This window comes from Schistocerca serialis, chromosome 4 (genome assembly GCF_023864345.2).
Source record: "Schistocerca serialis cubense isolate TAMUIC-IGC-003099 chromosome 4, iqSchSeri2.2, whole genome shotgun sequence".
Classification (NCBI taxonomy): Eukaryota; Metazoa; Arthropoda; class Insecta; order Orthoptera; family Acrididae; genus Schistocerca; species Schistocerca serialis.
In genome coordinates, this window is record NC_064641.1 from 221,637,830 (window position 1) to 221,655,436 (window position 17,607).

General features: G+C 46.5%; 1 protein-coding gene across 1 annotated transcript in view; it reads right to left on the reverse strand.

The window, feature by feature from the left end:
• LOC126474883 (uncharacterized) overlaps nt 1-17,607 on the reverse strand; it is a 409,432-nt gene that overhangs the window by 155,606 nt on the left and 236,219 nt on the right. The window contains exon 4 of the mRNA XM_050102374.1: nt 7,811-8,021. Coding sequence (XP_049958331.1) covers nt 7,811-8,021 — 211 coding nt within the window. The remainder of the gene's footprint in view (nt 1-7,810; nt 8,022-17,607) is intronic.

Here is a 17,607-nt window from a genome sequence, read left to right on the forward strand (position 1 = left end):
CAGTCACGGCGTTTCTTAATCCATTATTCAAAAAGATCACGTCAGAATAAATGTCAAAGTAACATTGACATGTCAGAAAAATGTCACGACTCGAGGAAATTGATATTACGCTGTTAATCTATCAACTGGTTAATAGAGATACAAACGGTGCTTCATCACGTGAGCTACATTACCTGCAGTGTCTTTAGAGTTTAGAGACAAGTTGGGGTAGGAGTATCAGATCTACATCTTGCGCGCGAAGAAAGACTTAAAATTGCTCTGTGCGTGCCGTAACTAATCTTATCCTCACAATCCCTATGGGAGCGATATGTAGGGGGTTGTAGTATATTCCTAGAGTCATCGTTTAAATCCGATTCTTGACAATTTGTTAGTAGACGTTCTCGGGATACTTTATGTCTCTATTCAAAAGTCTTCCGGTTCAGTTCTTATAACGATCTTTGTGACACACTCCTGCGAGTCAAACAACATGTGACCATTCGTGCTGCCCGTCTCTGTATATATTCAATATCCCCTGCTAGTACTGTCTGGTACGTCTCCCCCCCCCCCCCCCCCCAACCCCATGGATCGCACGAGTGATTTATAAGCCATTTACCTTGTAGACTGATTGCATTTCCCCAGTACTCTGCCAATAAACTGAAATCTGCTATCTGCTTTACCCACGACTGCACCGATGTGATCGTTGCATTTCATGTCTATACTAAGTGTTACACCCAGGTACTTGTACGAGTATAAAGACGCCAACTGTCTCTCATTGATATTACACACATCAAAAAAAGTTTTGCATCACACCGATTCCGAGAGTTCCGGAACCTGTACAGAAATCTGAAATAGACATCAATGTAAACGTCATTTCCGACCTTTTTATTGCTCATGAAAACCACACATTGCATGTTGTACAACCACACTGCGAGACCTTCAGAGGTGTTAGTGCAGATTGCTGTACACACCGGTACCTCTAATACCCAGTAGCACGTTCTCTTGCACTGACGCATGCCTGTATTCGTTGTGGCACACTATCCACAAGTTCATCATGGCACTGTTGGTCCAGATTGTCCCACTCCTCAACGGCGATTCGGCGTACATCCCTCAGAGTGGTAGGTGGGTCACGTTGTCCATAAACAGCCCTTTTCAATCAATTCTAGGCATGTTCAATAGGGTTCATGTCTGGACAACATGCTGGACACTCTAGTCGAGCGATGTCGTTATCCAGAAGGAGTCGTCCATGAAGACGAATACCTCGCCATTATGCTGCCGATATGGTTGCATTATCGGTCGGAGGATGGCATTCACGTATCGTACAGCCGTTACGGCGCCTTCCATGACCACCAGTGGCGTACGTCAATCCACATAATGCGACCCCAAAACAGCAGGCAATCTCCACCTTGCTACATTCGCTGGACAGTGTGTCTAAGACGTTCAGCCTGACCGGGTTGCCTCCAAACACGTCTCCGACGATTGTCTGGTTGAAGGCATATGCGACATTCATCGGTGAAGAGAACGTGATGCCAATCCTGAGTGGTCAATTCGTCATGTTGTAGGGCCCACCTGTACCGCGGTGCATGGTGTCATGGTTGCAAAGATGGACCTCGCCATGGACGTCGGGGGTGAAGCCTATTGCGCACAGTTTGAGTCGTAACACGACGTCCTATGACTGCATGAAAAGAATTATTCAACATGGTGGCGTTGCTGTCAGGGTTCCTTCGAGCCATAATACGTAGGCAACGGTCATCCACTGCAGTAATGGCCCTTGGACGGCCTGAGCGAGGCATGTCATCGACAGTTTCTGTCTCTCTGTATCTCCTCCATATCCGAACAACATCGCTTTGGTTCACTCTGAGACGGCTGGACATTTCCCTTGTTGAGAGCCCTTCCTGGCACAAAGTAACAATGCGGACGCGAGCGGACCGCGGTATTGACAGTCTAGGCAAGGCTGAACTATAAACAATACCGGCCGTGTACCTCCTTTCTGGTGGAATAACTGGAACTGATCAGCTGTTGGACCTCCTCCGCGTAATAGACGCTGCAAATGCAAGTTGTTTACTTCTTTGGGCGGGTTTAATGCCATCTCTGAGCAGTCAAAGGGACTGTGTCTCTGATACAATATCCACAGACAACGTCTATCTTCAGGAGTTCTGGGAACCAGAGTGATTTAAAACGTTTTTTGATGTGTGTATATTTGTAGGATACTATTTTTTTCGTTTTTTGAAGAGCACAGATTTATATTCCTGAACATTTAAAACAAGTTTCCAATCTCTGCAACACACTGGAATCTTATCAAGGTCTGACAATATTTGTACAGCTTTATTCAGAATGTACTTCACTGTATATAACTGCATCATCTGCGGAAAGTCTGAGGTTACTGTTAACATTATCCGCTTTATCATTAATACGCAACATGAACAGTAAGGGACCCAACACGCTCCCCTGGGATACATCCGAAGCTACTTCTACATCTGACGATAACTCTCCACCCAAAATAAGATGCTGCGTCCTCCCCGACCAAGAAATCCTCATTCTAGGCTCAAATTTCGTCTGATACCCCATAAGATCGTACTTTTGGCAATTATCTTTGATATGGTACCGAGTGAAATCGAGAAATACTGCATCTACGTAATGCTTCGATCCGTGCTTCCAGAATGTCACGTCAGAAAAGTGCAAGTTGGTTTTTAAATAATCTGTGTTTTCGAAATCCATGCTGGTTGACATGGTTGAGGTCTTTGTGTTCGCGTTACCTCATTATGTTTGAGCTCAAAATACACTCCTGGAAATTGAAATAAGAACACCGTGAATTCATTGACCCAGGAAGGGGAAACTTTATTGACACATTCCTGGGGTCAGATACATTACATGATCACACTGACAGAACCACAGGCACATAGACACAGGCAACAGAGCATGCACAATGTCGGCACTAGTACAGTGTATATCCACCTTTCGCAGCAATGCAGGCAGCTATTCTCCCATGGAGACGATCGTAGAGATGCTGGATGTAGTCCTGTGGAACGGCTTGCCATGCCATTTCCACCTGGCGCCTCAGTTGGACCAGCGTTCGTGCTGGACGTGCAGACCGCGTGAGACGACGCTTCATCCAGTCCCAAACATGCTCAATGGGGGACAGATCCGGAGACCTTGCTGGCCAGGGTAGTTGACTTACACCTTCTAGAGCACATAGGGTGGCACGGGATACATGCGGACGTGCATTGTCCTGTTGGAACAGCAAGTTCCCTTGCCGGTCTAGGAATGGTAGAACGATGGGTTCGATGACGGTTTGGATGCACCGTGCACTATTCAGTGTCCCCTCGACGATCACCAGTGGTGTACGGCCAGTGTAGGAGATCGCTCCCCACACCATGATGCCGGGTGTTGGCCCTGTGTGCCTCAGTCGTATGCAGTCCTGATTGTGGCGCTCACCTGCACGGCGCCAAACACGCATACGACCATCATTGGCACCAAGGCAGAAGCGACTCTCATCGCTGAAGACGACACGTCTCCATTCGTCCCTCCATTCACGCCTGTCGCGACACCACTGGAGGCGGGCTGCACGATGTTGGGACGTGATCGGAAGACGGCCTAATGGAGACGGCTTCATGGAGACGGTTGCGAATGGTCCTCGCCGATACCCCAGGAGCAACAGTGTCCCTAATTTGCTGGGAAGTGGCGGTGCGGTCCCCTACGGCACTGCGTAGGATCCTACGGTCTTGGCGTGCATCCGTGCGTCGCTGCGGTCCGGTCCCAGGTCGACGGGCACGTGCACCTTCCGCCGACCACTGGCGACAACATCGATGTACCGTGGAGACCTCACGCCCCACGTGTTGAGCAATTCGGCGGTACGTCCACCCGGCCTCCCGCATGCCCACTATACGCCCTCGCTCAAAGTCCGTCAACTGCACATACGGTTCACGTCCACGCTGTCGCGGCATGCTACCAGTGTTAAAGACTGCGATGGAGCTCCGTATGCCACGGCAAACTGGCTGACACTGACGGCGGCGGTGCACAAATGCTGCGCAGCTAGCGCCTTTCGACGGCCAACACCGCGGTTCCTGGTGTGTCCGCTGTGCCGTGCGTGTGATCATTGCTTGTACAGCCCTCTCGCAGTGTCCGGAGCAAGTATGGTGGGTCTGACACACCGGTGTCAATGTGTTCTTTTTTCCATTTCCAAGAGTGTATGTTCCAAGATTCTGCAACACATGGATGTCAAGGATAATAGATGGCACTTTTGTGGAGCACTTCAGCTGCCCTTCCTGTAGACAGGTGTCATCTGTGCTTTCTTCCATCTACTGGTAACCGTTTTTTGTTCGAAAAAACTACGACAGATTGTACACACATCAAAAAAAGTATTGCATCACCCCGGTTCCAGAACACCTCAAGATAGACGTTGACTGTGGATATTGCATCACAGACACAGTCCCTTTGACTGTTCAAAGATGTCACTAAACCCGCCCAAACATGTTAACAACCATGTATGAGCAGCGCCTATTAGACGGAGGGGGTCTGACAGCTGATCAGTTTCAGTCATTCCTCCAGGAAGGAGGTACACGGCTCGTGTTGTCAGTAGCTCAGCCTTGCCTAGACCGTCGATACGGCGGTTCGATCGCGTCCGCATTGTTACTTTGTGCCAGGAAGGGCTCTCAATAAGTGAAGTGCCCAGCTGCCTCACAGTGAAACAAAGCGATATTGTTCGGACATGGAGGAGATACAGAGACAGAAACTGTCGATGACATGCCTCGCTCAGGCCGCCCAAGGGCTACTACTGCAGTGGATGACCGCTACCTACTGATTATGGCTCTGAGGAACCCTGAGAGCAACGCCACCATGTTGAATAATGCTTTCCGTGCAGCCACAGGACGTCGTATTACGATTCAAACTGTGCGCAATAGGCTGCATGATGCGCAGCTTCACTCCAGATGTCCATGGTGAGGTCCATCGTTGCAACCACGACACCATGCAGTGCGTTGCAGATGGGCCGAACAACATGCCGAATGGACCGCTCAGAACTGGTATCACGTTCTCTTTACCGATGAGTGTCGCATATGCCTTCAACCAGACAATCGTCGGAGACGTGTTTGGAGGCAACCCGGTCAGGCTGAACGTCTTAGACACACTGTCCAGTGCCGCGCGGGATTAGCCGAGCGGTCTCATGCGCTACAGTCATGGACTGTGCGGCTGAAACCCGGCGGAGGTTCGAGTCCTCCCTCGGGCATGGGTGTGTGTGTGTGTGTGTGTGTGTGTGTGTGTGTGTGTGTGTGTTTGTCCTTAGGATAAAAAATGGCTCTGAGCACTATGGGACTTAACATCTGAGGTCATCAGTCCCCTAGAACTTAGAACTACTTAAACCTAACTAAGCTAACGACATCACACACACCCCTGCCCGAGGCAGGATTCGAACCTGCGACCGTAGCGGTCACGCGGTTCCAGACTGAAGCGCCTAGAGCCGCACGGCCACACCGGCCGGCTGTCCGTAGGATAATTTAGGTTAAGTAGCGTGTAAGCTTAGGGACTGATGACCTTAGTAGTTAAGTCCCATAAGATTTCACACACATCTGAACGTTTTTGAACACTGTCCAACGAGTGCAACAAGGTGGAGGTTCCCTGCTGTTTTGGGGAGGCATTATGTGGGGCCGACGTACGCCACTGGTGGTTATGGAAGGCGCCGTATCGGCTGTACGGTACGTGAATGTCATCCTCCGACCGATAGTGCAACCATATCGGCAGCATATTGACGAGGCATACGTCTTCAAGGAAGACAATTCGCGCCCACATCATATCTTGTGAATGACTTCCTTCAGGATAACGACATCGGTCGACTAGAGTGTCCAGCATGATCTCCAGACATGAACGCTATCGAACATGCCTGGGATTGGTTGAAAAGGGCTGTTTATGACCCACCAACCACTCTGACGTATCTACGCCGAATCGCCGTTGAGGAGTATGTCAATCTGGACCAACAGTGTCATAATGAACTTGTGGATAGTATGCCAAGACGAATACAGGCATGCATCAATGCAAGAGGACTTCCTACTGGGTATTAGAGATGTGTACAGCAATCTGGACTAACACCTCTGAAGATCTCGCTGTGTAGTTGTACTACATGCAATGTGTGTTTTTCATGAGCTACAGGTTTCGAAACTCTTGGATCCGAGGTGGTACAAAACTTTTTTTGATGTGTGTAGTTAACAGAGGGGCTAATTCAGTCGGAAATTATGTGTAGAATCTGATAGGGATACCATTTGGCCCTACGGCTTTGTTCAGTTTCAACGATTTCAGCAGTTTATCAATGCCACGGACGCTAATATCTGTTTCACTGATACTTTCAGTGGCACGAGAATTACACTACTGGCCATTAAAATTGCTACACCAAGAAGAAATGCAGATGATAAACGGGTATTCGTTGGACAAGTATATTATACTAGAACTGACATGTGATTACATTTTCACGCAATTTGGGTGCATAGATCTTGAGAAATCAGTACCCAGAACAACCACCTCTGGCCGTAATATCGGCCTTGATATGCCTGGGCATTGAGTCAAACAGAGCTTGGATGGCGTGTACAGGTACAGCTGCCCATGGCAGCTTCAACACGATACCACAGCTCATCAAGAGTAGTGACTGGCGTATTGTGACGAGCCAGTTGCTCGGCCACCATTGACCAGACGTTTTCAGTTGGTGAGAGATCTGGAGAATGTGCTGCCCAGGGCAGCAGTCGAACATTTTCTGTATCCAGAAAGGCCCGTACAGGACCTGCAACATGCGGTCGTCCATTATCCTGCTGAAATGTAGGGTTTCGCGGGGATCGAATGAAGGGTAGAGCCACGGGTCGTAACACATCTGAAATGTAACGTCCACTGTTCAAAGTGCCGTCAATGCGAACAAGAGGTGACCGAGACGTGTAACCAATGGCAACCCATACCATCACGCCGAGTGGTACGCCAGTATGGCGATGACGAATACACGCTTCCAATGTGCGTTCACCGCGATGTCGCCAAACACGGACGCGACCATCATGATGCTGTAAACAGAACCTGGATTTATCCCAAAAAATGACGTTTTGCCATTCTTGCACCCAGGTTCATCGTTGAGTACACCATCGCAGGCGCTCCTGTCCGTGATACAGCGTGAAGGGTAACCGCAGCCATGGTATCCGAGGTGATAGCCCATGCTGTTGCAAACGTAGTCGAACTGTTTGTGCAGATGGTGGTTGTCTTGCAAACGTTCCCATCTCTTGACTCAGGGATCGAGACGTGGCTGCACAATCCGTTACAGCCATGCGGATAAGATGCCTGTCATCTCGACTGCTAGTCATACGAGGCCGTTGGGATCGAGCATAGCGTTCCGTATCACCCTCCTGAACGCACCCATTCCATATTCTGCTAACAGTCATTGGATCTCGACCAACGCGAGCAGCAATGTCGCGATACGATAAACCGCAATCGCGATAGGCTACAATCTGACCTTTATCAAAGTCGGAAACGTGATGGTACGCATTTCTCCTCCTTACATGAGGCATCACAACAACGTTTCACCAGGCAACGCCGGTCAACTGCTGTTTGTGTATGAGAAATCGGTTGGAAACTTTCCTCATGTCAGCACGTTGTAGGTGTCGCCACCGGCGCCAACCTTGTGTGAATCCCCTGAAAATCTAATCATTAGCATATCACAGCATCTTCTTCCTGTCGGTTAAATTTCGCGTCTGTAGCATGTCATCTTCGTGGTGTAGCAATTTTAATGGGCAGTAGTGTAGATTGGAACAATACTCCTGGGTTTCGTTTAGGAAGGAGCGCTTGCTAGGTGGAGAGGCGGCGCGGCGCTTACCGGTGAAGGCGTGCCAGAGGTGGGTGCCGGGCGCGGCGGCGCGGAACTTGTACTGGAAGGTGGTGTGGGCCGGCACCGCGCACTGCGTCACGCCGGCGACGCCATCCATGGCGGGCGTCTCGCGCTGCGGCTGGCCGCGCCAGTGCAACGACAGCTCCACGCCCGGCGCGCGGTTCTCCAGCTCCACCAGCAGGATGTCGTTCTCGCACACCTGCAACACCACCGCGCACTGGTCACCAACACAAAAGTCGTACTTTGTGTTGCTTGACGCTTTCCCGACGGACGTGTTGTATATATGGTTCTCGGGCAAGACGTCGGATGTCATAGTGAAAACTCCACAATATTTCGTCAGCGCAACTGGCCGACATCTTCAGGTACGACGAACACACTGCTAAGGCAGGAGCAGAGCTCCCTATTTATCCCAGTCTTAGGCAGGAATTGCGCATGCGTGGAGGCGCCAAATTCGATGGCCAATAGCGACGATATCAACCGATAGCTGGACGGACAGCAACGCCACCTACAGATGAAGAACCAAAGACTTCGGCGCACGCGATTCCTGCCTAAGACTGGCATAAATAGGGGGTTTTGGTCCTGCCTTAGCAGTGTGTTCGTCGCACCTGAAGATGTCGGCCAGTTGCGGTGACGAAATATTGTGGAGTTTTCACTATGACATGCGACGTCTCGCCCGAGAACCATATATACAAGTCGTAATTTGTTTCGCGGTTATATTAGGGACTGCTCGCCATCAGCCAAGAGAATTTTCGTTTCATGGAATAAAAGCGCAGGCTCTGAGAAAAAAATTAGCATCAAAGAGCGCACCTGCTGCCGGGAGTCGTGTTCGGCTATAAACAGCCGCCCAATAGCGACAATACTTCCTTCTCCATACGGCGCTCAATCCTCCGCCACAACATCACTATTGCAGGCGTCCGCGTTCCATACTCCCACGAGACACATATCAAGGTATCCGCATGGATAAAAAACTGCTCTTCCATCGACATGCAGAATACGTCACCCAAAAAGGACAGAAGGCGATAAAAGCGTCGCACCCACTGTTGAACAGCAGGGAACTGAACCTAGAAACCAAGCTCCAACTGTACCGGATGGTTGTCTATCCTTCCCTCATCTATGGCTCCTCCGCGTGGGCCACGATTAGTTCCTCCGGGATGCAGACCCTCCAGCGCCTGCAGAATAAGCTGCTTCGGTGAACCCCCCTTGCCCCTCGCCTCACGAGGGTAGTTATCCTCCACGAGGAAACAAACATGGTAACCCTGAAGACGTCCATTCGAGAGAAGGCAAGGCGTCTCCATGACAAAGGGCCCGACACGGTCCGTGGCTTACACAACATCGGCACCGCGGCTGGGACCATCACCCTGTTCCTCAAAAAAATGGCTCTGAGCACTATGGGACTTGACTTCTGAGGTCATCAGTCCCCTAGAACTTAGAACTACTTAAACCTAACTAACCTAAGGACATCACACACATCCATGCCCGTGGCAGGATTCGAACCTGCGACCGTAGCGGTCGCGCGGTTCCAGACTGTAGCGCCTAGAACCGCTCGGTCACTCCGGCCGGCTCACCCTGTTCCTCCCACCGTCCTCGAGGAATCAGATTCAGACCGTAGCTAGTGATGCCCCTGTACAGCCACTGATGAAGTGTCAATCTTGATACGACCACTCGATATGTGTCGACCGTCATATCACCCCCAATATCACTATCTACGAGGGCAGTTCAATAAGTAATGCAACACTTTTTTTTTCTGAAACGGGGGTTGTTTTATTCAGTATTGAAATACACCAGGTTATTCCCCAATCTTTTAGCTACACAACACTATTTTTCAACGTAATCTCCATTCAATGCTACGGCCTTACGCCACCTTGAAATGAGGGCCTGTATGCCTGCACGGTACCATTCCACTGGTCGATGTCGGAGCCAACGTCGTACTGCATCAATAACTTCTTCATCATCCGCGTAGTGTCTCCCACGGATTGCGTCCTTCATTGGGCCAAACATATGGAAATCCGACGGTGCGAGATCGGGGCTGTAGGGTGCATGAGGAAGAACAGTCCACTGAAGTTTTGCGAGCTCCTCTTGGGTGCGAAGACTTGTGTGAGGTCTTGCGTTGTCATGAAGAAGGAGAAGTTCGTTCAGATTTTTGTGCCTACGAACACGCTGAAGTCGTTTCTTCAATTTCTGAAGAGTAGCACAATACACTTCAGTGTTGATCGTTTGACCATAGGGAAGGACATCGAACAGAATAACCCCTTCAGCGTCCCAGAAGACTGTAACCATGACTTTACCGGCTGAGGGTATGGCTTTAAACTTTTTCTTGGTAGGGGAGTGGGTGTGGCGCCACTCCATTGATTGCCGTTTTGTTTCAGGGTCGAAATGATGAACCCATGTTTCATCACCTGTAACAATCTTTGACAAGAAATTGTCACCCTCAGGCACATGACGAGCAAGCAATTCCGCACAGATGGTTCTCCTTTGCTCTTTATGGTGTTCGGTTAGACAACGAGGGACCCAGCGGGAACAAACCTTTGAATATCCCAACTGGTGAACAATTGTGACAGCACTACCAACAGAGATGTCAAGTTGAGCACTGTGTTGTTTGATGGTGATCCGTCGATCATCTCGAACGAGTGTGTTCGCACGCTCCGCCATTGCAGGAGTCACAGCTGTGCACGGCCAGCCCGCACGCGGGAGATCAGACAGTCTTGCTTGACCTTGCGGCCATGATGACACACGCTTTACCCAACGACTCACCGTGCTTTTGTCCACTGCCAGATCACTGTAGACATTCTGCAAGCGCCTATGAGTATCTGAGATGCCCTGGTTTTCCGCCAAAAGAAACTCGATCACTGCCCGTTGTTTGCAACGCACATCCGTTACAGACGCCATTTTAACAGCTTCGTACAGCGCTGCCACCTGTCGGAAGTGAATTAAACTATACGAGACGAAGCGGGAATGTTTGAAAATATTCCACAAGAAATTTCCAGTTTTTTAAACCAAAATTGGCCGAGAAAAAAAAAAGAGTTGCATTACTTATTGAACTGCCCTCGTATGTAGTTGTGTTACCTATTGCCAGCTATCTTGAACTTCCACAGCCGGAGGGTGGTATGGGACTTCAAATCACAACGCCACACCTTCAACACGCACTCCAATGATGTCATTGGAATGTCATCATTGTAGGATAGAACAGTTTCACCATTGCACTAAGATAGTGAGACCGAGATCCACCGGTGACGCTGTACCTCAACCTGAAAAAAAACACTCAGTACTTGACAGTCTCCTCGGCGTCGAACGCCAAGCAGCGAGTACGCATAACAACACAACTCACTCCTACAGAAGAGGTGACTGTCTAAGTGTCGTGCGTATAAATGGAATCAACAACTCGGCTGAACATACGAAAGCACGCCATTAAGAATTATAGTTTTTCTCGTGAGATCACATTCGTTTTGTTCGTCAATTTAAAATGGTACCGTCACCTTCAAATCTTACTTAGATATCGGGGTCACGCTACCGTTAAGTCTGTTACCACAGGCTACATTCCGAAAGATAATATAGAAGCAAAAATGGTCTATATTATGTTTTATCTCAGTATGCACACGAAGGACGCTGCACGCTGCAACCTGAGTACGTCTTGTGTCGAAGTCACGTCCGATGTCGGTAGGTTCAACGCACCGGTATAATAACGTGATACCACACATGCACTTTGCATACATTTTTTTCAGTCCCATCCAGTCAGTCGGGATAGCTTTGTACCATTTTCTTAAAAGACTGAATGCAAAATAAATTACACATTGCAACAAACACTATAATATTTTACATCTATGCTTACTGAATGCTTGGAAAAGTGAAAAATGTATCCTAACTATGCCCTATTAGAATGAAATTCCACTTTTAATTCTGGTACAAAGTTACAGTCATTCAGGATAAATGTAGACCAGTCTTCTAAAACAAGGGATTTGTCCTTTGTCTAGTGCTCTGGGTAAATTTAGATCGTGCCAGAAGGAAATCAAATGTTAATATGAAGTCAAAACAAACAGTGTTAATCCAGTATTGTAGATTTTCTTTGAAATATCAAGATATTTATATTGACCTGGCGTTATTCAACTTCAGTCGCAGTCATAGAAGCTCACTTCACAGCCAACGCAACTAAAGGATAATTAAAAAACTAAAAGCTTGTAGGAAGTTGGAAAGAAACTAAAATTACCTAGAGATCACAGAAGTAACAAAACTGGTACTTTTAGTACAAAATAGTGCAAGTAGGTGGAGCACCAGCCATTTTAAACAAAAGTAATGAGTGGGACAAAGGTACCCTCACTAGTAAAAAGTTACTTAAATAAAAATACAGGCAGGAAGGAAAGCCCCACCATCGGATTTTTCTCGATTTGGAAAAATGCTTTCAATCATGTGCCTCACAAGGTGATGTGATATGTTGTTCGGTGGTCATTGTGTTCATAGATACTTTTGACAGGCTTAGAATAGTATACAAAGAGTGAAATGGCCAGTAGAATTATCAGGAAGGTTCCCTGTGACAGTGATCGTACGTTAGGGATCCGTTGCAATATCTCAGTCAAATTAATTCCTTAAGTGAGAAAGCGGAAATGTTCTACCTTCATTCTCACTTTTTGGGTTTTCGCTAGCCATGTTGTACAATGTATCGATTGCATAGAAAAATTACATGAAAAGCAGTCGTTACATATAATTCAATTACTTTCACTCAATTGTTTAAAATCACTGGTTACCTTACAGCTATTCAAGTAGCACGTGTTAGGTCCTATGTTATTTATTTTGAAGTTAGACCATCCAACTGCATTTTAAGAATGTACGACCGAAGTAAGATTTGACTGTAGATTATGTCCGTTTGACAAGGTTATATCATACACCTGGAAATCGCTACGCAACCAGAAGTGTGCAACAGGACATTCCAATCCCAGTTTCGACAGCCATGCGGCACACTATCGTTATTCAAAAAATTTCGTATGAGCTGTCGAACCAACTGCAACTTAGATATTTTTAATAAGTTCTTGCTGGCTCAAATATGCCTGCTAGAGCCAATGAAGTGTACGATACGAATGCGAATTAATCAATATAACAATGCATTTCATTTGACTTGGTTCTTTTTAATTGAATCATAAGAAAGGAAGAAATATCAGGTATTAACGTCCCGTCGACGAGGTCATTAGAGATGGAGCGCAAACTGAGACCTCCGGCATTCGCATGGAGGTGTAAACGAGAAGCACGAAAAATCTAAATTTGGATGCTAGGGCGAGGACTTGAACCGCCGTTCTTTCGAAGGTGAGCCCGTTGTCTCAGATACTACGCCCTCTTATTCGTGCTTTAATTACGAAACGTTAGCTAGACTTCCGATGAATGATGTTAATTTTAGTGTAACAAAAGACAAACTCAGCTTAAAATTTTAAATAATTAGCTCCTCAGACTTATAAAACTGACGTTTTCGTGGAAGTAGAGTTGTTTCTAGAGAGTAGGACAGCGACAGAATACCTAGAAAGACACAAGCCGGCGAGATGGCTGCAGTAGAAAGCGGACGCTGCGCCCTATTAGCATACTCCTCCACAAACGGTACATGTGTTTCTCTTCGAGAGACACTGCCGCCTGACTGGTGGGGGAGCCGTGTTCGTGTTTGTGCGAAGCAAACAGTAACAATCCGGATTTATTCGCCTAGACCCAGCAGGTAGGTCTTCAAAGATTAGGCTATTAAAGTAGCTGTAAACTCGGATATTGTGAATGATGACTGCACGGCAATACTTCAGTAAGTACGCAGTTACGCTGGTTTCTGAATTTTCCTATATGGCTGACCGCTTCGTGACACATTGGCGCTGTGCGGCTCGAGTGACTGTAGTTTATAAGCCATAGAACTATCAGCGTACTGGACTGTGTAACGTGCCAGTGGTAACCAGCTAAAAGCACTGCCAACCGTCAGAATTCTCACATGAACGGGCTCGAGATGCAACACAGATTTTTTTATTGAGTTTACGTATGAAGATCGGTTCTTAGACCTGTAAAACTAATTTAAGACGGTAAACCCGTGATCTAGCGGTATCGTCTTTGATTAGTAATCAAAACGTCTTCGGTCCCGGGTTCGAATCCAGCCACTGCTTAAATTTTGATTAGTAATCAGGATTGGCAGCCGAAGGCTACCGGCATAAGATGTCACCTTCATTCTGCCAATAGTCTTGTCCAAGGGCAGAGGAGCGGACAAAGATTCTGTGCACTCGCTTGTCCTTGGGGTAGGAAACTGCCTCTAAAGCTGGAAGAACCAGCAATGATAAAAAAAATGGCTCTGAGCACTATGGGACTTAACTGCTGAGGTCATCAGTCCCCTAGAACTTAGAACTACTTAAACCTAACTAACCGAAGGACATCAGACACATCCATGCCCGAGGCAGGATTCGAAACTGCGACCGTAGCGGTCACGCGGTTCCAAACTGACGCGCTTAGAACCGCACGGCCACACCGGTCGGCTAGCAATGATCAACGGCATGATGATACGGAAGACAAAGGAAACCACTGCATTAAAGACACATCGCATGTATCAACAGGACATGTGGCCTGTAACTGAAAAAGTGTCGTGATGATCTCCCCTTTGGCAAAAGATTCCGGAATAGTCCCCCATGCGGATCTCCGGGAGAGGACTGCCAAGGGGGAGCTTACCATGAGGAAAAGATTGAATAACCAACGACAGGATAACATTCTACGAACCAGAGCGTGGAATGTCAGAAGCTTGAATGTGGTAGGAAAGTAGGAAAATCTGGAAAGGGAAATACAAAGGCTCAGTCTAGATATAGTAGGGTCAGTGAAGTTAAATGGGAAGAAGACAAGGATTTCTCGTCAGATGAGTATAGATAATATCAACAACAGCAGAAAATGGTATAACGGGGGGAGGATTCGTTATGAATAGGAAGGTAGAGCAGAGAGTGTGTTGAAGTGAACAGTTCAGTGGTACGGTTCTTCTCATCAGGATCGACAGCAAACCAACATCGACAACGATAGTTCAGGTATACATGCCGACGTCGCGAGCTGAAGATGAAGAGATAGAGAAAGTGTATGAGGATATTGAAAGGGTATTACCATATAAACCTTTTAGGGAAAAGGTCAGTATTGCGGAAGAGGTTCGTAGCGACGACACACCTGTGATACTGTAACCCCGAGGCTTAAGGAAATGTACACGTGCTTTATTTCAAGAAGACTTTAAGGAGTCTGCTGTGTTTTGATATTGTAACGTACTCGTTACTTGTCGCTGCCTCCTGAAACTTTCGAAGCCGAGTGCACCTTTTTCGTGGCTGAAGCATTGCCTGCTGTATAATGACAATGCCCCACCGCTAGTGGGCAGTGGCCAGACGCCGTCTTTGTGTGTCCGGTAGAGGCGTTAAAAAAAAGAGCTCTGAGCACTATGGGACTTAACTGCTGAGGTCATCAGTCGCCGATAAACACGAGTAGTGAGAATAATTTGAAAGAAAGACAATTAAAGAATGAAATTTTCACTCTGCAGCGGAGTGTGCGCTGATATGAAACTTCCTGGCAGATTAAAACTGTGTGCCGGATCGAGACTAGAACTCGGGACCTTTGCCTTTCGCAGGCAAGTGCTCCATCACTGAGCTACCCAAGCACGACTCACGCCCCGTCCTCACAGCTCTACTTCTGCCAGCATCGTGCTTGGGTAGCTCAGTTGGTAGACCACTTGCCCGCGAAAGGCAAAGTTTCTGAGTTCGAGTCTCGGTCCGGCACACAGTTTTAATCTGCCAGGAAGTTTCAAGATAATTAAAATTTGAAAGTCCTTCGTCGCATCGTAGAAGCAAAGTGTTTCGGCAACTAAGTTATTTCGCGGAAAGGCGCGTGGGATTGATTATCAGATTTATGGTTGAAACAGTGTTGTATTTGTGAATCAGTAATTCTCGTGGAGGAACATGTTGATGATAGAAAGTAAATGAAAAGGTTTCCGTGGCCAGTGATTACCAGTTTAATTAATGTGGAAACACAGCGTGGCGACGGTTACTTCAGACTGAACGTGAAACGATGTTAACTGTTAACACAAGAATGGATTATTTTAGCCGTTAGGGAATTGTGTTACATGCTAAAGGGACAATAAAACAAAGTAATTTGACTTGTACAGTTATTGTTTCAAAACGACATTTTCCAATTTTCAATGGAATAACTTTACATTTGAGAAGTATAAGACACACACGTTCGTATTAGGCACGCGGTCAAATTTATTTTGTAACGTAGGGTGTTCCCTATGTAAATCCGCAAAAATTAATCGAAAAAAAAATCAGAAAAGACATGACAGAGCTTTACAGACTGGACTCGTATTCTGTGGTGACATCGCTCTAGAACCTGTGAACCTCATACACCAACTTGATTTTTGCAAAGAGTATCTGTGTCACTTGCATGTGAGCGGCTTGTCGCATTTGAATTAAACAAGTTTCATATCCCATACTAAGTCAGCTATTCTCTCTGCACAATATCTTTGTTGAGTACGCAAAAGACTGTCTTTAACACTTCGCTATCTTTTCTGACATCCATCAAGCACAATTAAGCGATGTATTCATATGCACAAAATAAAAGCAGTCGCTGCTCAGTTTGTTTAGATAGAATTTCGGCAAGTAAATTTTTCAGTTTAACAAATGTCGATTTATCAGAGGCAGAAAGCACAGTGAGATGGAGAAGAACTGGAGAGGAAACTGAAGAAACACGCCTGGTATTTGCCTTCCCTGACGCAGGGAAAAAGTTCGAAAGTTGAATCAGAATGATAATTCATTTCCACGTTTTCTTTCTTTCCATAGTTTCTTGTATATTATTACCATTATTATCGTCTTCTTGGAGTCTGGTCCGTCTATGGAACTAAATAAGAGACTATTTTTAGGCTATACACGTTTTACTGCCTTTTATTTATGAAGCACCACGAGGGTCTGTATCGCATGTTTGTTTTATTTTGTAATAAATGCGTTATCGTTAAGTAAGAAACAACCTTTTGGAGAGCAAGTTTCGTAAGATTAAATTATTGTTTGATCCTACCTACGATTTTTTGGGACGCTGCTATCACATCAAGGGCTTATTTCAATAGTGGTACAAGTCCATTACCTCCACTTTTCTGCCTATAATGCTTCTGAAATTAATGATCCAAACAAACAGAAAGAAAGGTTCGTCTCTAGCAAGAAGCCATATGCTTGAATATTTCTGTTATCGCAACAGAAGATTTTTCTGCGCTCATTTAACTTTAGGACTCCGTATCTCAATATGAACAAAAATGGACTTGTACCACTATAGAAATAAGCCCTTCACATATGTGTTTCCTTGGATTTTATCTCGCCCTGTGTAATGCAGGACGTCTAACTTTCAGCGTTCGCGTGTACGTTTCGTCTAAATACTTGATTTTCACTGTATGTTTTTCTAAAAGTGTGTTTTTTATTGTATGTACTGTTTATAGCTTTGCCAACAGTCGCAGAACACAGTTACGACACACACTGGTGCGAAAGTTGTTACAGTTTGACAGCTGCAGTGACGTTTGCGCTCCAAGCGGTGAAAAAACTGGCACATACATCGCAAGGATAACGTTTGTTTTTAATTGTTTCTACTTAATTAACGGAACAGTTGTTACATTTTTGCGTTCTATGCGTTATTAAGTTACCGAGAGACATGAATTATCGTGAAATACATGTAAAAACAAAGGAATCACACTGATTCAGTGACATAAGCTACAATTAATTCTTAAATAAATGTTTTCGAATATGTCCATATTTGCAAATTATTCCGCTGAAAGAAAGAAAGTATAA